This window comes from Thalassophryne amazonica, chromosome 3 (genome assembly GCF_902500255.1).
Source record: "Thalassophryne amazonica chromosome 3, fThaAma1.1, whole genome shotgun sequence".
Taxonomy (NCBI): Eukaryota; Metazoa; Chordata; class Actinopteri; order Batrachoidiformes; family Batrachoididae; genus Thalassophryne; species Thalassophryne amazonica.
This window is the reverse complement of record NC_047105.1, coordinates 6,279,641-6,302,494: the sequence shown is the minus strand read 5'-3', so window position 1 is coordinate 6,302,494 and position 22,854 is coordinate 6,279,641. Positions and strand designations below refer to the sequence as shown.

Genomic DNA, 22,854 nt, shown 5'->3' with positions numbered 1-22,854 from the left:
GGGTCTTTCCTGGTGTCAGGAGCTCAGTCATAGTCTTGACATTTTGCTGAAATGGTGATGAGATGTGGCTTTCTGTTTTTTGTTTTCCCCAACTTGTAAAATTTAACCATTTTTATTCATTTATTTATTTATTAAGGTGGTGGACTGGGTCCCTGCATTAATTTTTTAACACTCCCTCTGCGATTCAGCCAATGCATTTCATTTTCTGCTGGAGGTTGAACATGCAGCCTCGCAGTCACTGGTTTATGTATTATTATTATTATTATTTTATTTGAGTTCCCGTGTTTGTGAAGCATTGTGTGTTGCCCAAAAAAAGCGAAAATTAAAAAGTGAAACACTCATTGCGAGTCACACATTAGAAAGTGCGGACTTCTTCCATAGACTGTGGCCGGGACGGAGCTGTGTGAGGGCAGTGCTGAGCTGCTCACACCGGGCAGACAGAGACAGCAGCCGTCCGCTGCGCGCAGACTGGCCAGCGGACAAAACTGTTTAAAAAAAAAAACACACTGCTTTGCTTTAAATGCACAGTAAGCTGTTTCAGATGATCAGCGTGGCCCGTCTTTTTCCTAGAAGGCTTTATTTCACTCTGTTTGTCACGTTGGAAAGCTGTAGCTTTTGTGCTAATTTGATTAGCGCTTGCTCTACTTCTTCTTCTGTTTGTTTTTCTGAGGGCATTACAGCGCCACACACAAGCCTGGCATATGTACTACAACGTTAAACGAAGCTTCGAGGCACAGAATTTGCCTCGAACATTTTTTGTAATCGAATTATTCGAATTACTCGACTAATCGTTTCAGCCCTACTCTTCTTCACCTCTTTACTAGACTCTCCATTACTTTGAACAGTTGACCCCAAATATTTAAACTCATCTACTTTCACCACTTCTACTCCTTGTAACTGCACTATTCCACTGGGCTCCCTCCCATTCACACACATGTACTCAGTCTTGCTTCTACTGACTTTCATTCCCCTTCTCTCCAAAGCATATCTCCACCTCTCCAGACTAGACTCAACTTGCTCTCTACTCTCAATACAGATCACAATGTCATCTGCAAACATCATAGTCCATGGGGACTCCTGTCTGATCTCATCCGTCAACCTGTCCATCACCACTGCAAACAAGAAAGGACTCAGAGCTGATCCTTGGTGTAATCCCACCTCCACCTTGAATGAGTCTGTCATTCCGACTGCGCATCTCACCGCTGTCACACTATTCTTGTACATGTCCTGCACTACCCTAACATACTTCTCTGCCACTCCAGACTTCCTCAAACAATACCACAACTCTTCTCTTGGCACCCTATCATAAGCTTTTTCTAAGTCCACAAACACACAATGTAACTCTTTCTGTCCTTCTCTGTACTTCTCCAGCAGTATTCTCAGAGCAAACATTGCATCTGTAGTGCTCTTTCTTGGCATAAAACCATATTGGTGCTCACAGATCTTCACCCATTTTCTAAGCCTAGCTTCTACTACTCTTTCCCATAACTTCATGCTGTGGCTGATCAGCTTTATGCCTCTGTAGTTACTGCAGCTCTTCACATCACCCTTGTTCTTGAAAATAGGAACCAGAACACTTCGTCTCCACTCCTCAGGCATCCTTTCACTTTCCAAAATTTTATTAAACAATCTGGTTAGAAACTCTACTGCCATCTCTCCTAGACATTTCCATGCTATGCATGTTCAACCAACTGCCTTTCCACTCTTCATCCTCTTCATAGCAGCCCTCACTTCTTCCTTGCTAATCTCTTGTACTTCCTGATTTACTCTCACCACATCATCCAGTCTTTTCTCTCGGTCATTTTCATTATTCATCAGCTCTTCAAAATATTCCCTCCACCTTCTCAGCACACACTCCTCACTTGTCAGCACATTACCATATGCATCTTTTACCACCCTAACCTGCTGAACATCCTTTCCAGCTCTGTCCCTTTGTCTGGTCAATCGGTACAAGTCCTTTTCTCCTTCCTTACTATTCAACTTTTTGTACAGCTCGCAATATGCCTTTTCCTTTGCTTTTGTCACTTTTCTTTTCACCTTACACCGCATCTCCTTGTACTCCTGTCTACTTTCTTCATCTCTCCGACTATCCCAAAACTTTTTCGCCAACCTCTTTCTCCTTATGCTTTCCTGGTCCTCTTCATTCCACCACCAACTCTCCTTGTCTTCCTTCCACTGTCCAGATGTCTTACCCAGTACTGTCCTAGCTGTCTCCGTCACCACATCTGCAGTACTTTTCCAGTTGTCCAAAATTGCTTCCCCTCCAACCAGTGCTTCTCTCACCTGCTCGCTAAATTTCACACAAATCCATTACCAATCCATTACAATATAAATATTATACGTAATTACCTTTGAGATGATTCCAAATGCGTTCTCCACCTTATGAAGCACATGAGAGAAGCTGTAGATAATTTGTCTGTGATTCTGGGAGCGATGAGAGAATGGTTTCATCAGCCGAGTTCCGAGAGCAAATGCATCATTGGCTACGAGAATTTTTTGACATAAAGCGGCATCCAGCAGCACAAAACACGGCACCCAGTAGGACAAAGCGGTTTGGCACGACGGATTGCGCGGCAGTGCAGGGATTGTCAAGGTGCCTTTGCAGTCACAACATGCCTGCTACATGAAACGCCCATGTCAGCATCTGTATAGCTGAGGCTACACCCCCTGACCCTGATGGCTGTCTTCAACAGCACAGTCTGTTCCTGTTGATGGACTCAGAGCTGACTGACTTCAGACTTCAGTTCTGGCGTTATTCTTCACAGTCGTGCGAGCTGTTCCAGCAGACAAAGATAGCCTGTTATGTTAGCCTAATCGCCTTCACACCATCCCCTAGGAAGATGTCGGTGGCGCTACACAAGCTGAATGATATTGCTCAGTTCTGTTATCGTCACAGTGTTCTTCACTGTCCCAGTAACCAGGGTTTTGGAGCGGCTGGAAATCACTTTGCCACTTCTTCCACACTGACGCAGGAAAGTGGGCGGAGCTGAGCAGGGTTTATTGTGACACCTAAAGAATGAGATTCTGGGTAACTAATAATTCCATCCTTGTCTTTTTCTGTCTCTCAGGTCCAGTCTGGTGCAGACGGAGCAGGAGGTCGGAGGTTACCTGTTACCTTCAGAGCCGACAGTGAGTGTTGCTGAGTAATATCACTGTGACCAGCCATGACATTTCTGTGTGGGTCTCTTTTCCCAACATGGGCTTCCTTTCATGTGTGATGTATTGTCTTCTTCGTGGGTCATGGATTGTCACCCCTCGCGGATCACAGGTTGTCCTCCCCACAGGCCACGGGTTGTACCCCCTTCGTGGGCTATAGGTTGTCTCCCTTGCAGGTTGTCTCCCCTTCACGGGTCATGGGTTGTCCTCCCTCATGGGTCAGAGGTTGTCCCCCTTGCAGGTTGTCCCCCTCGCAGGCCACAAGTTGTCCCCCTTGCGGGCCATGAGTTGTCCACCTTGCGGTTCATGGGTTGTCCCTCTTGCCGGCCACGATTTGTCCCCCTTGCGGGTCATGGGTTGACCCCCTCCCAGGCCACGAGTTATCTCCCTTGCGGGGTCATGAAATGACATGAATGAGAACCTGTGATCATGGGTCATCTACAGAGGAACAGATGGTTCATATTTGTATTGCTTGCTTGATAAGTGTGGTGTTTTTATATGGTGTGCGTGATTTAAATTTTTTTTTTGTAATACTTCCATGTCCTTCCTGATATGAGGCATATTCCCGCAGCTTTCAAAGAACAGCTCCGTAGCTCAGTGGTAAAGTTGCTGACTAGTAATCGGAGCTTTTGGAAGGTGCGGGTTCACGTCCCAGTGAGTGGTATGTGTTTTTCTTTTTTCTTTTTTTAATTTATTCCACATAAGTGGCATGATGTGGTCCCACAGGTACCGGCTGGTTTTATTTTTTTATTCATTACACATAAGCGGCGTGATGTGGTGCACCTCGCACTGTTCCTGCTCATAAGACACCGTCGTGTGCACGAGCTCTCGCACCAGGATCGTGCATGCCTGCCCATCGGCGTGATGTTTTGTGGTGCACAAATTCGAACTGTTTTGTGCTGTTTCGCCATATTTGTCCAAATGTCGTCCAAACTTCACACTGTGTGAAGGGGCCTTATTGAAAACTCCCTATGATGATTTTAGGACAAACCTCAAGCAGACCAGACTCAAAGGGGTGGCCTTCTGCTTGGGCCATGACACAATTGACAATTTACAAAACACATATACAGATCATTTTTCCGGTGCACAGGATGGGAGGGTTGCAGAAGTAGACACCACTCCCCTCTCTGGATGGAGCCGCACCTCAAACAAACATCGCTAAGTAGTGGTGTCTGAATCCATTGCAAGCAGAAGATCATTCACCACTTTAGTGAGAGCCATCTCTGTGGAATGATATTTTCTAAAAGCAGACTGTAGTGGCTCAAAGAGATTATTCTCAGTAAGATAGTCCACAAGCTGCTGTGAAACCACTTTTTCCAGAATTTTACAGCAAAATGATAGATTTGATATCGGTTGATAGTTTTTCGATACACTAGGGTCAAGATTAGATTTCTTAAGTAATGGTTTAATCACTGCAGATTTGAAACATTTAGGAACAGATCCAGAAGTTAATGAAAGATTAATAATTTCCAGCACAGTCAGCCAAAGAGTGGACCACAGGTCCTTAAACAGTTTTGTTGGTATGGAATCAAATAAACAGGTTGTGCTTTTTGTAGACGTTATGAGATTCGCCAGCAGGGCTAATAGTGAGATACTATCAAATTCTGTAAATCGAGGTAATACCTCAATACCTCAATAGCAATAATAAAATGAGAAGCAACAAATTTTCTTCAAGATTTGTTCTAACCTTTGTTTACCAAAATAGTCTTATCTCAAAAAGTATTTGTGCCAGGAGAGAAATATTTGACACCTGTTATCAGGACACGTGTAGATCCATTTGGTGTGATTATGAACAACATCTGAGATGCAAAAGCGTGGGACCCCTTGAAAATTGGTTGAGTTGACACACATGACCCTTTAACATTAACCGTGTGTTTCTTAACAAACATGATGCTGCCACACATTACACTTAAATGTAACCTGTGGACTTCAGCACTACAAAATATAAAACACCTCACCAGTAACAGAACTGAAACTGTCCATCACTTATGTTTGTGAGCACTAAGCCTTTTTTGAAAACGTGAGGGGCAGATTCTTTTTGATGAAAAGAAGCTTCTCTGTGTTATCAGCTGTGAGCCTGTTTCTGTTTTTATCTACAGTGTGTGACGCTGAGCTAAACAGCCTTTCACTCTCCACACCATTTTTTAACTTTTAATTAAATACATACCGGTAACTACACAAACGCATACCATAAATGTTTTTTTCCCCAAAGGTGGACCATGTAATATTGGAGCACAGCGTGCGCGCGCACACACACACACACACACACACACACACACACACTGTGTCACGCGGCATCTCCGCACCACACGGAGGCAAAATGGAGTAATTTTAACATTATTTCATTTATTTATTTATTTTCTTTGTGGATCATGGGATAATTTCATCACGTGCAGACAGAATCGCCTGTTGCCTGTGGTAACTGAGACATTAATGAATGAGGCGCACAGTGACTCTTTCAACTTGAGGCGTGAATTGTGGCCCGTGGAGAGGAGCAATTTGGCTCTGAACGCAGTGCCACAGACAGTCCACAAACGGATTACACCTGCAGCAGTCCGAGCTGCTCTCCCATCGGCCTGGACAGCCACACAAGGGGCTGAAACTCACCAACCTGATGGATAATCTCTGCAGCTGAAACCATGATCTGAGGTCTGATGGAGCAACTGTGGCACAAAGTGCGGTGTCATAGAGGGACTTTTTTTTCAGCCACATGAGGAATTAAAGTTTTTTGAGATGCCATTTTCCAAACTCAGGAGGCTGTATGTGAATTATTTTTCTTCAGATCATGTGATGATGGTACAGGTAAGATTTTATTATTTACTCTGTGTGTGGATTTACTCTACATGAGGACTGTGGCTTTCAGCCAATCAATGGACAGCATTGATGGACGTATTTTGACTTTATCAGGTCTGGATAACTGGTTTGGCTGGACACAAATGTAGGACTCTGACAACAAGCTCTGTAGGTAAAAGCTGTTTACTGAAACAGTAAACGGGGTCCGGTACACAGTAAAGCAGTCCAACAAGAATATCAAAATCAAAAACATCAGGCAAAGGCGTGGCTGAGGATACAGGCAGGTAGTCGGAACACACAAGAGGCAAGCAGGTCGAGAATACAAACAGAGCTGGAGAGAAGGCACTAGGCACATCAATCTGGCAAATGACAAGAGGAACGGAGGAGCTTAAATACACCCAGGTGATGAGGTGCTGATTAGGAACAGGTGTGCATGGAATGAACCAAAAGGAGGGTGTGACCAAAGAGAGAGAGAAACACCCACCACCAAGAGTCAGCAGAGACAGACAAGAGAGAAAGGGACAGACAGACCCAACAGAAAAACCCCAACAAGAGACGAAACATAACAGAACATACAAACAAAGACAAAAAGCACTGCAAACAAAGCCCAATCCTGACAGACGTATGAGTAAATTACATGAAAGCCTGTAAAAATCCATAAATTAGGCGCATCATTGTTTAAGCCGCAGTGTTCAAAGCGTATGAAAAGTAGCGTCTTATAGTCCGTAAATTACAGAGTGCGTGCGTGAAAATCCAACATTGAGAGGTTGACATTACGCTGCTGTAAAGTGCTATTGGGTGTCATAGTATCGGAGAAAGTTTCTGATTACAAGTACGAGTAAATGAATATGGGATCGGGCTGATACTCGATACTGGTATCAGGATTGGTGCATCCCTACCAAAAATGTTTTCTGCATTGCTTGCTCAGTTAAGTTTTCATATTGGCAAACTAAACGATATTCTGGTGAAAGGCTCATATCAGCTGATATTATCGGGCAAGCAATATATCATTTGTACTTTCTTTTGTATTTCTTAATGATTGATGGAAAACTTCATGTGTCTGTCCCCTGATATGTCAAAAGAAAACTGGCTGTATAATTATTGTTATTGTACGAGGTCTGTCAATAAAGTATAGGTCCTTTTCATTTTTTTCAAAAACTATATGGATTTCATTCATATGTTTTTACGTCAGACATGCTTGAACCCTCGTGCGCATGCGTGAGTTTTTCCACGCCTGTCGGTGACGTCATTCGCCTGTGAGCACTCCTTGTGGGAGGAGTCGTTCAGCCCCTCGTCAGAATTCCTTTGTTTGAGAAGTTGCTGAGAGACTGGCGCTTTGTTTGATCAAAATTTTTTCTAAACCTGTGAGACACATCGAAGTGGACACGGTTCGAAGAATTAAGCTGGTTTTCGGTGAAAATTTTAACGGCTGATGAGAGATTCTGAGGTGATACTGTCGCTTTAAGGACTTCCCACGGTGCGAGACATCGCGCAGCGCTCTCAGGCGCCGTTGTCAGCCTGCTTCAAGCTGAAAACCTCCACATTTCAGGCTCTATTGATCCAGGACGTCGTGAGAGAACAGAGAAGTTTCAGAAGAAGTCGGTTTCAGCATTTTATCCGGATATTCCACTGTTAAAGGAGATTTTTTTAATGAAAGACGTGCGGACGGATTGCAGCGTTAGGGTTAGGCTCGCAGCCGCTGCGACGCTCCGCCACAGGAAAAACACCTCCGTTGGAAGCCTTAAGGACAAGTTGGAACATGTCCAGCTGTTAAACAATTTCTCATATACTCACTCCACTGAAAGTCATCATGGTGCGGCTGCACAGGAAAAAACACCTCCGTGTTGATAACATTTGTAAAATCCAGGCGGCTTTTGATGGCTTTCAGTGGAGTGAGTATATGAGAAATTGTTTAACAGCTGGACATGTTCCAACTTGTCCTTAAGGCTTCCAACGGAGGTGTTTTTCCTGTGGCGGAGCGTCGCAGCGGCTGCGAGCCTAACCCTAACGCTGCAATCCATCCGCACGTCTTTCATTAAAAAAATCTCCTTTAACAGTGGAATAGCCGGATAAAATGCTGAAACCGACTTCTTCTGAAACTTCTCTGTTTCTCACGACGTCCTTGATCAATAGAGCCTGAAATGTGAAGGTTTTCAGCTTGAAACAGGCTGATGACGGCGCCTGAGAGTGCTGTGCGACGTCTCGCACCGTGGGAAGTCCTTAAAGCGACAGTATCACCTCAAAATCTCTCATCAGCCGTTAAAATTTTCACCGAAAACCAGCTTAATTTTTCGACCTGTGTCCACTTCGATGTGCCTCACAGGTTTAGAAAAAAGTTTGATCAAACAAAGCGCCAGTCTCTCAGCAACTTCTCAGACAAAGGAATTCCGACAAGGGGCTGAACGACTCCTCCCACAAGGAGTGCTCACAGGTGAATGACGTCACCGACAGGCGTGGAAAAACTCACGCATGCGCACGAGGGTTCAAGCATGTCTGACGTAAAAACATATGAATGAAATCCATAAAGTTTTTGAAAAAAATAAAAAGGACCTATACTTTATTGACAGACCTCGTAAAGAGTGTTCATCCTTACAGATTCCATTGTTTTGGTTTGATTATTTTCTTTTTCTTTGAATTTTTTTCTAGTTTATGTCATGTCTTAGAGATTTATTTTCAGAGTTGAAAGAGCAGAAATATTAATATAGCACAGTTATATTAAAAGCTATGATGTCATAAGAACATTAATGTGTGTAAAGGCCATGTGGTGTTCAAACCTTTACATGTCGGCATATATTTCCTACAATGCTGTTTACTGTGATTCAAAACATCTGAATTTGTTGATTTGGGGGAATTTGATCCAATGATGAGGTGAAGGAGGAGTGGAGGGAGGAGCTAATGTGAATCCAAGTTGAAAAACAGTTTGGTCCACCACCATTCTCTACTGTGGTGACGAAGAGGAGATGAAGGGAGGAGGGAAAAAAGAGAGCGGACTCCTGGCACAGAAAAGAAGAGGCGTGAGCGCAGATCCGACTGACTGCTCCTCTTTCCTCCTGCCTACCTCCTATTGATTGGGAGGTGGGGGGGGTGGAGGAGTTTTAAAAGAATGGAGCTGAGGTCGGACACGATTCACTGCTCCTCTTTCTCTCACCTCCTCGTCCTCCTCAAAGCAGGGTCAGGGTCATGGCTAAAGAAGGAGGTTACAGCTGGATGCTCCTCTTCCTCCCTCCCTCCTCCTCTTCCTCCGGTGAAGATGATGAGGAGGTGCAGGCTGCTTTCAGCTGCTCCTCTTCCTGCTCTTCTTTTGGAAGAGAAATGATGGAAAGAAGAGGAGGATGGAATCTGGTGTTTACGAGTGGAAAAGTAGAAAAAGATCCTTTCATCTTATCCTCCTCCTCCTCTTTCTTCTCCGATAGTTTCAGTCACATTGTGTGCCATTTGGATCAGAACTAAAAAAAAAAACTGGTGCAGAAACAGGTTTTCTTCTTTTAACCCCCCCCCTTCTCTTCTTGCAGATTGCTCTTTAAACTGCCCGTTGGGGAAACATGTGATCCATGAGGTTACCAATGTGTCCTTCAGTCATCTGGCCTGTGACGATCAGGCGGCCGTGGTGGTACACTGGTCCGCCAGTCCACTAGGTATCAGCCTGTCTGTCTGTCTGTCTGTCCGTCTGTCCCAGAGAGGAAGTGAAACCTTCAAAGTGACAAATCTGAAATCCTACCCTGCATTCTCTCTGTCTTTGATCAGCCATGGAGAGAGAGAAGATCACATCTCGTACAACAAAACTGCAACCTGACCGTGAAGGAATGTGTGTGTGTGTGTGTGTGTGTGTGTGTGTGTGTGTGTGTGTGTGTGTGTGTGTGTGTGTGTGTGTGTAAGGTGAGCCTCTCTTGCCCTCCCTGTGACAGTATGGCCTGTTGTTTTCTTCATAGAGAGACACAGAAAGCGAGAGAGAGAGACACACAGAGAGAGAGAGAGAAAGAGAGAGACACACAGAAAGAGAGAGAGAGAGACAGAGAGACACACACAGAAGGGGGGGAACCTTCAAAAACTCGTCCGCCTCACATCTCAGTCATCTTTCAAATGCATTCATCTGAAGAAAAATCCATCCTCAAGATGAACATTAATCCCACACTTTGCCACTAGGCGGAGCCCTCAAATTGTTATTCAGGTAATGACCAAGTTAGCTAACTGGTGGTGTGTAGTCAGCAGCTCACTGAGCCAGTTAGCTTGATTAGTTAGCAGTCACATGGTTTGCTGATCTCATTTACAAGCAGATAAATGTTGTGTTTGCACGTTGATCTGTTAATGTTACTAAAAGTAGTTGTGATTTTAGGTTTGTCGTCAGCACAAAGCTAATCAGCGCGTCTGACACCACAGCAGCTGCAGCAGCAGGTCCCAAGCTGTGCATCCTGAGCGTTCTGCTCTGACCGTGCACTGAAATCACTTCCTGACACCATGTTTCAGTCATTTTAATCAATCATGAAATGCTGCCGGTGTCTCGAGGCCGTCAGACAGGAGGCACTTTTTTAATGCTTTGTTTCATTGAATCATATCTTATTGTAGGTATTATTAGCTGTATCAGCGTTTAATTGATATTACTCAGTATTTGTATCAAAGTCGGATTATTTTATTATTATTCATTCATTTATTCATTTTCAGCCACTTATCTGGGTCCAGGTTGCAGTGGCAGCAGAGCAAGCAGCTCCTCCCACGCTTCCCTATCCTCGGCCAAGTCCTGTAACTCTTCCCCAGGTATCCCGAGGTGTTCCCAAACCAGAAGGGAAAGATAATCTCTCCAGTGTGTCTGAGGCCAGTCAGATGTGCCTGAAAGACCTCCTTAGGGAAATGACCAGGGGGCATCCTCACCACATGCCTCACCACATCAGCTGGTTCCTTTTTGAGGTGAAGAGGTAGTGGCTCTACTCAGAGTCTCTCCTGGATAATCAAGGTGCTCACCTTGTCCAGGAGTGTAAGATACCTGATGGAGGAATCTCATTTCCACTGTTTGTATCTGCAGTCTTATTTTTCCAGTCATTACCCAAAGTTCATGACCATAGGTGAGGATAGGAGTGTAAATTGACTGTTAAATTGAGAACCTTGCCTTCTGGCTCAGCTCCTTCTTCACCACGACGTAAGATTTCAGATGCTGCCCCGATCTGTCTATTGATCTATTGATCTCCCACTCCAATTTACCCCCACGCATGAACAAGACCCAGAGATACTTAAACTCCTCCACTTGGGGCAGTAACTCTGCTAAAGTCTCTGGTTGTTGTTGGGCTGTCATGGTTAACACGAGTATGCAACATTGCATTGAAGTTAGAGACAGTACCTCTGGATTGGCAAACTGGGGTGATGGTCCCCATCTTTAACCCCCTACCGCCCGCCTCATTTTGGCTTGTCAGTATCTCACAAATAAAAAGTGAAATTTTCCATTGATGGGATGTACAGGCTTAGCAGGGGTTAAAAAAGGGGACCAGAGAGTGTGTTCCAATTACAGAGGAATCACACTACTCAGCCTTCCTGGGTAAGTCTATGCCAGGGTACTAGACAGGACACTTAAGGCACCTTGACACTTGCGCAAATTTGATCCCCGCACTGCTGTGCAGTTCGTCGTGCTAGTGCGTCCCGCTTTGTTCCACTGGACGCCACGCTTCGTCCTGATTGACACCATGCTTTGTCCCACTGGACGCCTTGCTTTGTCCCGCTAGATGCCATGCTATATAAAATAATAATTTTGTAGCCGATCACGCATTTGGTCTCAGAACTTGGATGATGAAACCACTCTCTCATCACCCACAGAAACACAGAGAAATTATCTACAGCTGCAGGTTGTCTCATGCGCGTTGTGCAGCGGATTTGTATATATACGAGGTCTATTAGAAAAGTATCCGACCTTATTATTTTTTTCAAAAACCATATGGATTTGAATCACGTGTGATTACATCAGACATGCTTGAACCCTTGTGGGCATGCGAGAGTTTTTTCACGCCTGTCGGTTACGTCATTCGCCTGTGGGCAGTCTTTGAGTGAGGAGTCGTCCACCCGCTCGTCGATTTTTTTCATTGTTTAGGAATGGCTCAGAGACTGTTGCTTTGTTTGATAAAAATTTTTTCAAAACTGTAAGGCACAACTGAGTGGACACCATTCAATAAATTCAGCTGGTTTTCGGTAAAAATTTTAACGGCTGATGAGAGATTTTGGTCTGGTAGTGTCGCTTTAAGGACGGTCCACGGCGCCTGACGGCGATCTGCGCTTCGAGGCGGCAGCGTCTCGCCGTTTCAAGTTGAAAACTTCCACATTTCAGGCTCTGTTGACGCAGTAAGTCGTCAGAGAACAGAGAACTTTCAGAAGAAGTCGGCATGAGGAGTTTATTCGGACATTCCATTGTTAACGGTCATTTTGTAATGAAAGAACGTGCGGGCAGAGTCGCATGTCGGGCTGGACCCGACCGCGGGGGGTCGCGGCAGGAAAAACACCTCCGTTGGAAATCTTAACGGGCAAGTTGGAACATGCCCAAGCTGTTAAACAATTTCTCAGTTACTCACTTGTTGAAAGCCATTAAAAGCCGCCTGAATTCTACAAATGGTTTTCAACACGGAGGTGTTTTTCCTGTCGCGGCGCACACAGATTTGCCGAGTCGTCACGGAAACGACTCGGCGAATTTGCGCGTACGTCTTTCATTAAAAAAATGTCCTTAAACAGTGGAATGTCCGCATAAATTCCTCATGCCGGCCTCTTCTGAATCTTCTCTGTTCTCTCACGATGTCCTGGGTGAATTAAGCCTTAAATTAGGATGATTTCAGCTCGAAACAGGCCGACGACAGCGCCTGGAAGCGCTGCAGGACGTCCCGCTCCGTGGGAAGTCCTTACACCGACAGAAACACCCCATAATCGCTCATCAGCCGTTAAACTTTTCACAGAAAACCAGCTTAATTTCTCGAATAGTGTCCACTCGGATATTCCTCACAGGTCCAGAAAAAATTTTGATAAAGCAACGCGCGCCGTCTCGAGCAGCGTGTGAAACAAAGGAATTCAGCCGAGAGGGCGGGACCACATCTCACTCAAGGCCTGCCCACAGGGAAATGACGTCACCGACACGCGTGAAAAAACTCACGCGCACGAGGGTTCAAGCATGATTGGTGTAATCGCATGTCATTCAAATCCATATAGTTAAAAAAAAAAATAAAAGGGTTGGTTTATTATCTAAGAGACCTCGTGTATATATATATATATATATATATATATGAATGGATTGGTAAAACAGTTTCATTTCATTCCTTCTTGTGAGTTAGATAATGTGTCTGTAAAGTTATGTTTATTATAGATGTAACATCTCGTCATAATCTAATTTCAGGTTCAGATGCCCTGTATTAACGCATTGACTGTTGTGAAAGTGTAGGAACACGGACCCACAACAGGGGGCGTTAAATGAACCGGCAATGGATAAGCCAAACAGTAACAATTTAATGTTGTGAAGTGCACAACGGAATACAGACAAATACAGTTTTTGGTACTACAGACAATTATATGTTGAGTGACGTGTGGGCAGGCTTAAGGATAGGAGATGTCCGTCCAGAACCGAGCTGGATCCCACACGGCCCTCACCGCCAACGGATCTGAAGAACACCGGAGCCACCAAGTCCTGGATCCCCAGGTGGCCACCGTCTCCAGCTGTCAGACCTGGTACTGCTGGCAGAGAACAGAAACAGAGTTGATGAGTGTGAGTTCTCACACTCAGTAATCCCACAGTCTGTGTTCTTTTGGGAGGGAGCACCTCCACCTCCAATCACACACTCGTGCAGCTCCTGTCTAACCACTTATCTGGTTGGAGGGTGAAGCGAAGCCGTCGCTGGTCACACCTAACGCCAATCCCTCAGATAAGGAAAACCACAGGAAAACGGCTGCAAAAAGAGTTCAGACTGTTTGTCAGCGTTTAGTTCAGCAGAGAAATTACCTCTTATGGTAGCTGATTTCTCGGCGAGGAGTTGCAGTCCGGCCTTTATGGTGATGGTGATGAGTTGTATGAGTGACAGCTGGTGCTGATGATGAGTGACAGCTGTCACTCCCAGTGGCTCCGACGCCCTCTCGTACTTGAAGCCCGCACTCCAAGCAGGGCGCCATCTGGTGGTGGTGGGCCAGCAGTACCTCCTCTTCAGCGGCCTACGCAACAGGACCCCCCCCTCAACCAGGCTTGTCCGGGTGCCGGGTGTAGAAGTCGGCCAGGAGGGCCGGGTCCAGGATGAAGCTCCTCTTCACCCAGGAGCGTTCTTCGGGTCCGTATCCTTCCCAGTCCACCAAATACTGGAACCCCCGGCCCTTCCGACGGACGTCCAGGAGCCGGCGCACACTCCAAGCCGGCTCCCCATCAATGATCCGGGCAGGCGGCGGCGCCGGCACAGGGGCACAGAGTGGAGAGGTGTGGCAGGGTTTGAGTCGTGACACGTGAAAGACCGGATGTATCCGCAGTGAAGCTGGCAGCTTTAGCTTCACTGTGGCTGGACTGAGGACTTTTAGGATGGTGAAGGGTCCTATGTATCTGTCCTTCAGTTTTTGGGATTCCACTTGTAGGGGGATGTCCTTTGTAGATAGCCAAACCGCCTGCCCGGGCTGATATGTAGGGGCCGGGGCACGCCTGCGGTCTGCATGGGCCTTAGCCCTCGTCCGGGCTTTGAGCAGGGCAGAGCCGGCGGTACGCCACACCCGACGGCACCTCCTCAGATGGGCCTGGACCGAGGGCACCCCGACCTCTCCCTCCACAAGTGGAAACAATGGGAGCTGGTACCCCAAACATACCTCGAATGGTGAGAGGCCGGTGGCAGATGAGACATTTGGCTATTATGAGCGTACTCGATCCAGGCCAGATGGTCACTCCAGGCCGTCGGGTGCACGGAGGTCACGCAGCAGAGGGCCTGCTCCAATTCCTGGTTCGCCCGCTCTGCCTGTCCGTTCATCTGGGGGTGGTACCCGGACGAGAGACTTACGGTGGCCCCCAGTTCCCTGCAGAAATTCCTCCAGACCTGGGAGGAGAACTGAGGACCACGATCTGAGACAATGTCCGATGGAATCCCATGCAGACGCACGACATGGTGGACCAGGAGGTCTGCAGTCTCCTGGGCCGTCGGGAGCTTCGGGAGGGCCACGAAGTGGGCCGTCTTGGAGAACCGGTCCACTATCATGAGGATGGTAGTCATGCCCTGGGACGGCGGGAGGCCCGTGACGAAGTCCAGGCCAATGTGAGACCAGGGGCGATGAGGCACGAACAGATGCTGGAGGAGGCCTTGGATCTTGTGGTGGTCCGCCTTGCCCCTGGTGCAGGTGGTGCAGGCCTGGACATGTCACGGCCTCCCGGACTGTCTTCTCCACGTCCCAGGTAAGGGTGGCCATGACAGTGGACTTGTGGATGATGGTTTCAGTCGGATCTGACAGCTCGGTCCTGACTTCCTCCTCGTGCACCCGGGACAGGGCGTCAGACCGTTGGTTCTTCGTCCCGGGGCGGTATGTGATCCGAAAGTCAAAACGCCCGAAGAACAATGACCAGCGGGCTTGCCTGGGGTTCAGACGCTTGGCGGTCCGCAGGTACTCCAGGTTCCGATGGTCCGTGAAAACCGTGAACGGTACCGAAGCTCCCTCCAACAAGTGTCTCCACTCCTCTATAGCCTCCCTCACCGCAAGAAGTTCCCGATTGCCGACGTCATAATTCCTTTCAGCCGGGGTCAACCTGCGGGAGAAATAGGCACAAGGGTGGAGAACCTTGTCGGACTCCCCGCTCTGGGATAGCACAGCTCCTATCCCTGAGTCAGAGGCGTCCACTTCAACCATAAACTGGCGATTTGGTTCGGGCTGCACCAGGACTGGCGCAGTCGAGAACCGGCGTTTCAACTCCCTAAATGCGGCTTCGCACCGATCCGACCAGGTGAAGAGGACTTTAGTGGAGGTCACGGCTGTCAGGGGGCTAACTACCTGACTGTAGCCCTTGATGAACCTCCGGTAGAAATTTGCAAAACCGAGGAACTGTTGCAGCTTCCTACGGTTTGTTGGTTGGGGCCAATCTCTCACCACCGCAACCTTGGCCGGGGCGACGGAGTTGGAGGAGATTATGAACCCCAGGAAGGACAAAGAAGTACGGTGGAACTCGCACTTCTCACCCTTCATAAACAGCCGGTTCTCCAACAACCACTGCAGGACCTGACGTACATGCGTAACATGAGTCTCAGGATCCGGGGAAAAGATGAGTATATCGTCTAGATACACGAAGACAAACCGATGCAGGAAGTCCCGCAAGACGTCATTTACCAAAGCTTGGAACGTCGCGGGGGCGTTAGTGAGGCCGAACGGCATGACCAGGTACTCAAAGTGACCTAACGGGGTGTTAAATGCTGTTTTACATTCATCTCCCTTCCGGATCTGGACCAGGTGGTACGCATTTCTAAGATCCAGCTTTGTGAAAATTTGGCTCCATGCAGGAGCGTGAACACTGAATCTAACAGGGGCTGAGGGTATCAGTTGCGAACCGTGATCTCATTCAGCCCCCTGTAATCAATGCATGGACGGAGTCCACCGTCTTTCTTGCCCACAAAAAAGAAACCTGCACCCATCGGGGAGGTGGAGTTCCGGATCAGCCCGGCAGATAATGAGTCCCGGATGTAGGTCTCCATTGTTTCTCGCTCAGGACGTGAGAGGTTGTACAGCCTGCTGGACGGGTACTCAACGCCCGGGATCAAATCAATGGCACAGTCGTACGGATGGTGCGGGGGAAGGGTGAGCGCCAGATCTTTGCTGAAAATGTCAGCAAGATCGTGGTACTCACTTGGCACCGCCGTCAGATTGGGAGGGACTTTAACCTCCTCACTAGCAGTCACACCAGGCGGAACCGAGGATCCGAGACATTTCTGGTGGCAGGTTTCGCTTCACTGAGCCACAACCCCAGACGGCTAATCAATCCGGGGATTGTGTTTTATCATCCAAGGATAACCCAAAATCACACAGGAGGTAGAAGGTGTTACATAAAACACAATCTCCTCCCTGTGATTTCCAGACACCACCAATGTCACTGGCTGTGTCTGGTGTGTGAGTAATGGAAGAAGGGTGCCATCTAGTGCCCGTACCTGCAAAGGTGAAGGTAGAGCCACTAGAGGGAGCCCGACTTCCCTTGCCCATGTGCTGTCCAGCAGATTCCCCTCCGACCCCGTGTCCACCAGTGCTGGGGCGTGAAGGGTTAGATCCCCACTCAGGATCGTGACTGGGATGCTTGCAGATTTTTGGGGTCTCCCCGCATGGGTATTGTGACCTACCCTTAGCCCAGTCTCTAAGGACAAGTGCTGCTGTATTGACCGTTTGGGGCAGTTTTTCTGCGGGTGCTCGGTTGAGCTGCAGTGAAAACACTCCCCATGGAACAGCGTCCTTTGTCTCTGATCTGATCGCCTTTTGGCCCTGCTCGTTTCCATAGCAATGTCAGCAGGGGGAGCTGTCGTCACGTGGAGTTCCCTGGCTGTGGAGCGTGGTGAAGACGGCTCCCTTTCGGACCCGGGAGGAAGAGGGATGGCTTGTGCCTGACCACGCCCTTCGTCTCACTCCCGTCAGTGTTCTGTTAATCGGTTGTCTAACCGTATAACTAGGTCGATAAGCCCGTCTAAATTCCGCGGCTCGTCCTTCGCCACCAGGTGCTCCTTAAGGACCAGAGACAGTCCGTTTACAAAGGCGGCGCGGAGCGCAACAGCATTCCAGCCGGCTCGCGCTGCCGTGATGCGGAAGTCGACTGCATACTTTGCTGCGCTCTGACACCCCTGTCTTATCGACAGCAGCACGCTTGAAGCGGTCTCGTCTCTATGAGGGTGGTCGAACACCTGTCTGAACTCCCGCACAAACCCAGCATATGTCGTTAGGAGCCGTGAATTCTGCTCCCAGAGCGCCGTAGCCCAGGCGCGTGCCTCTCCTCGAAGCAAATTTATAACGTAAGCCACCCTGCTAGTGTCTGACGCGTACATGACGGGACGCTGTGAAAAGACGAGCGAGCACTGCATCAAGAAGTCCGCGCACGTCTCAACACAAGCTCCGTACGGCTCCGGACTGTTTGTCAGCGTTTAGTTCAGCGTTTAGTTCAGCAGAGAAATTACCTCTTATGGTAGCTGATTTCTCAGCGAGGAGGTGGAGTTGCAGTCCGGCCTTTATGGTGATGGTGATGAGTTGTATGAGTGACAGCTGGTGCTGATGATGAGTGACAGCTGTCACTCCCAGTGGCTCCGACGCCCTCTCGTGCTTGAAGCCCGCACTCCAAGCAGGGCACCATCTGGTGGTGGTGGGCCAGCAGTACCTCCTATTCAGCGTCCCACACAACATTGACACTGTTTTCGAATAGGATGTGCAATGTTCATGATTAGATTGCAACTACTTCATGTAAGTGGCACAAAATTTATGCGTGCCAGAAACACATTTTGAACATTTCAAAATTTCTTTGCACACTGGCACGCAGCCGTGCACAGTTTAAAAGAGATTACGGCGAGTTTGCTTATTGACACGCCAGATTGTGTGCCAGTGTGGGGATCAGATTTGTACAAGTGTCAAGGTGCCTTTAGAACGTTAGTCGAACCTCATATTCAGGAGGAACAATGCAGGTTCTGTCCTGAATGTGTAACAGTGGACCAGCTCTTTACCCACGCAATGATATTGGAGGGTCTTGGGAGTTTGACCAACCAGTCTACATGTGTTTTGTGGACTTGGAAAAGGTGTATGACCTGGTCCTTCTGCGTATCCTGTAGGGGGTGCTGCGGGAATATGGGGTATCAGATTTGCTGCAATGTGAGATCCGGTCTCTATATGATGAAAGTAAGAGCTGTGTCCACATTCTCAGCATTACATCAGGCCCATTTCCGGTGGGAGTTGGACTCCCCGGGGCTGCCCCTTGTCACCAATCCTGTTTGTGATGTTCATGGACAGGATTTCAAGGTGCAGTCAGGACTGGAAGGTGTCCAGTTTGGTGACGTCACAGTTGCATTTCTGCTTTTTTGCAGATGATGTAGTTCTGTTGGCTTCATCACGGGTTGACCTCCAATGTGCAGTGAGCAGGTTTGAGGCCGAGTGTAAAGCGGCTGGGCTCTGAGACCATGGTCCTCTGTCGGAAAACTCTGGGTTGACCCCTCTGGGTCAGGGGAGAGTTGCTGCCCCAAGTGGAGGAGTTTTTCTTCTTTTTATTATTGTTATTGTATTTTGACATAAATAAATAGTGGGGGGATGAAAGAAGGCCCCCCTTCCACAGCCTCTGTTCAGTGCTGTGAGTTAAGAACAAAATAAAACATGTAAAATGTGGAAAACTCCTTTAAGAATCTCCTGCATTTATACATGGATCAAATAAACATAGCGGGGGGGGGGGTCTGCCTGAAGACACAAAAACCAGTTCTGCTGCTCCTCAAAGACACACACGGCTAATAGGAAAAATGTGTGGATGTAAAGGTGTAATTACAAGGGAGGAGAGTTTTCAATGTGCACGACAGAAGGAGACGAAGAAAAGAACTATCAGCTAAAGATGAGACAAATTTAAAAGGAGACGAGACACAAAGCAGTGGAAGCAAAGAAAGAAGGAAAAGAAACAAGGTGGGACCAAAAGAAGGGAATGAAACAAGGCTGTAAACAAAGTTAACGAGAAGAGCAAAGAACAGGAGGAGTGAATAATTAGGACAGAGAGGTTTAAGGGTAAGGAAAGGAGAAATAAAGAGAAGGACATCTGAGAAGGAGACCAGAATATGCAGGGAAAATATGTAGAGAAGGAAAGGAATCAAGGAGGGGGTTAACAGCAGGAAAAGAAAATTGAAAATGAGGAAATGAGAGAAGAGGAGAAGGATGGAATGCAAGGAGAGAATGAGGAATAGAAAGGAAGCAAAGTAGGAACTGAAGGGGAGAAACAACAGGAAACATAAAATGAGGAGGAGATAAAGAGGGTAAGAGGAGGTAAGAAAGGAAAGGAAAGAGGAAAAGAAATAAAATGAGGTTGAAGATTAGGAAAAGAGGGAATAGCTGGATGAGAAGCAGAGAAAGGAGATGAATGGAGATCAAAACTGAGAAAAGGAAACAAGAAAATAAGAAGCACGGGAAGGATATAACAGGTGTGAAATAAAGGAACGAAGACCAAAGGAATCAAGGAGACAATGAGAAGCAGGGGAATGTCTGTGACAAAGAAAAGAGAAAAGAGAAATGAAAGAAAAGGAGAGCGTAGGAAGCAGACAAACAATGAATTAAGGAGACAATGGGAGAGCAAAAAATGAGAGGACACGAAGACCAAGGAGGTTAAAGGAAAGGAAGTGAGAAAGGAAAGGAGAAGTTGAGAATGTAATGAAGGCTTTAAGATAAGCAGAGAGGAAACATGGAGAGGAAAGAGTCAATATAAGAATAGTGGAGAGGAAAGGAAGCACAGCAGGAAGATTCTAAGAAAGGAGGCAAGGAGGGGAAAAAGAGAAGTAAGAAAGGAAAGGAGAAGATCATGTAAAGGAGACAAGTATAAGAGAAGCAGAGAGGAGGTAAGGATAGGAAGGAGTCAATGTAAGAATAATAGAAAGGAAAGGAAGCACAGCAGGAAGATTCTGAGAAAGGAGGCGAGGAGGGAAAACAGAGAGAAGTGAGAAAGGAAAGGAGGCAAGTTGAAGAGAACCGGAGGACACAAGAAAGGAAATGAGTCAAAACGAGTATGAACCAGAACTGCAAATGAAGGAAGGAAAGGTGGAGAGGAAAAGACACTTAGTAGGAAAGAGACAAAAGCAGATGAAAAGCAGATGGAGGATGAAGTTTGTGGTCGTGTTGTCTGTGCAGGGATCGAACACATCCGAGGATTCAGGGTTTATTTGGAGGACAAGAATCCAGATGTCAAACAGTGTCAACATCTCCTGCTCAAAGAACCTCGACAGCTCAACTTCTCCTACAGGAACACGGTGAGAACCAAACCTCGGCCCTCCTGCACACATTCCCACCAAACCCGGCTGCCAGATCTGCAGTTTTCCTACAGAATTTTCTCCACATTTCAGATGTTGTTACGTGTAGAAATGTTTATTTTCTGATCTACTTGTTTGGCGCAACGTCGGTACTGGTGGACTTGTAAACTGGGTCCACACTTTACTTCACTGATGCACACGCACTAATTTTTTTTTATTATTATTAATTTTGTCACAGAAGCTGAGCAGTCAGCCGTTCACAGGCTTGACCTTTGACACCGACTACATGCTGCGCGTGGTTCCTTTCCCGTCCCTGATGAACGAGAGCTTCTTCGCGCCGTCATTTCTCCGGACCAACTGTGAGTCCATCATCACAGGATCAGTCAGCTGTTTGATTGACAGGTTTGGAGAGTGGTTAGAGTCCAGACTAATCCTCGCCCTTCTGTCTTCCAGCCTGTGAGGTTCTGCTGGGGTCCGGCAGCCTGGTGTGTAAGCCTTGTAAGTTCCTTCGTGACATCATCATAACCATATAAGCACGTGGTTAGTCCAGTGGCGGTGACGTTGCCATTCTTGTTTGTACAGTCTGGCGGCCGAGGAGCCTGAACGTGTCTCAGCTGGGTTCAAACCTCCATATTGCGTTCGATCAGGCTCCGCCCTCCTTTGGCTTCAGCCTCTACTACCTCTACTACAAACTGCGACAGGACTCTGCCTTCAGACTGCAGCGCTGCAAACCAGTAAGACAGAGACACGCTGCACGTGCCTCATCGCCATCATTCAGATTTATCGCAGTGTTTGAGTGATTTACTGCTGCCGTGTGCAGACACGATACACTCTGTTTGAAGAGAAAACATGCCATCATGTTAGATTCTATATTTATTAGATTATAGCAGCTTCACAACACGGCGCATAGTTCAACTGCACAATCAAACTGTGATTTCAAAATAAAAGTCCTCCAATTTGTTCTTTTCCACAGAATGAGTTTGTGGGGAAAAAAGTGATAACGTCTTCTGGCTGGGAATTTTTTAATAGACCCAAATTAGACAGACTATGCCAAGACTAGACCCAGACTACTTGAAGGACTAGACCCAGACTACACCAAGATTAGACAGACTAGACCAAGACGACATGAAAGAGTAGATCCAGGCTATACCGACTAGGCCAAGACTAGACCAAGACTAGATCCAGATTAGACTAAGCCTAGACTCAGAGTAGATCAAGACTAGAACCAGTATAGATCAAGGTTGGACCAAGACTAGACCAAGGCTAGAACCAGATGAGACCAAGACTAGACCTAGATTAGACCAAGACTAGACCCAGACTAGACCAAGACTAGACCCAGACTTGACCAAGATTGGACCCACACAAGACCAAGACTAGTACCAGACAAGACTCAGACTACACCAACACTAGAACTAGATGAGGCCAAGTCTAGACCAAGATTAAACATGGACTAGACCAAGGTTAGTCTTAAGTGTTGTTTGAAGCCAGTCTATGGTTTGATTGGTTGGCTGGAACAAAGACATAGGAGAGGTAGGAATGAGAGCCCAACAGATCATATATGAGCCTGGGGGGCTGATATGAGACTTTCAGGAACATAATAGTTTCAGCATTATTTTTGCTGATATGAAAGCTTTTACTGAATAAACAATGCAGAAAAACACTTTGGCTGTTGGAAATGGTTTCCTTACATAGTTTGTCCAACAGAGGGGGCTTTGACATCTTTTACAATGGTGTCAAGCACGGCTGGGACCCCATCTCCCTTTGGTCGAACACACACGCACACATGGGCACGCGTGCACACACACCACAATACTACTACTTCTTTCAGCTGCTCCCATTAGGGGCCGCCATAGTAGAACAGTTGTTTCCACCCTGTCCTCTGTATCTTCCTCTGTCACACCAACCACCTGCATGTGGTCCCTCAGCACTAGGCTTGAGCCAGATACACGTCTGAAACGACTATCCGGTATGGATAAAGCATTTTTGATGA

The 22,854-nt window shown here is 47.1% G+C and overlaps 1 protein-coding gene across 2 annotated transcripts in view; it reads left to right on the top strand.

Annotated features, from left to right (window-relative positions):
* Nucleotides 1-22,854, top strand: part of il17rd (interleukin 17 receptor D) — a 114,895-nt gene that overhangs the window by 49,958 nt on the left and 42,083 nt on the right. For both annotated transcript variants that reach the window (XM_034165200.1, XM_034165207.1), the window contains exons 2-7: nt 3,069-3,129; nt 9,462-9,584; nt 20,746-20,864; nt 21,103-21,223; nt 21,318-21,362; nt 21,447-21,598. In XM_034165200.1, coding sequence (XP_034021091.1) covers nt 3,069-3,129; nt 9,462-9,584; nt 20,746-20,864; nt 21,103-21,223; nt 21,318-21,362; nt 21,447-21,598 — 621 coding nt within the window. The remainder of the gene's footprint in view (nt 1-3,068; nt 3,130-9,461; nt 9,585-20,745; nt 20,865-21,102; nt 21,224-21,317; nt 21,363-21,446; nt 21,599-22,854) is intronic.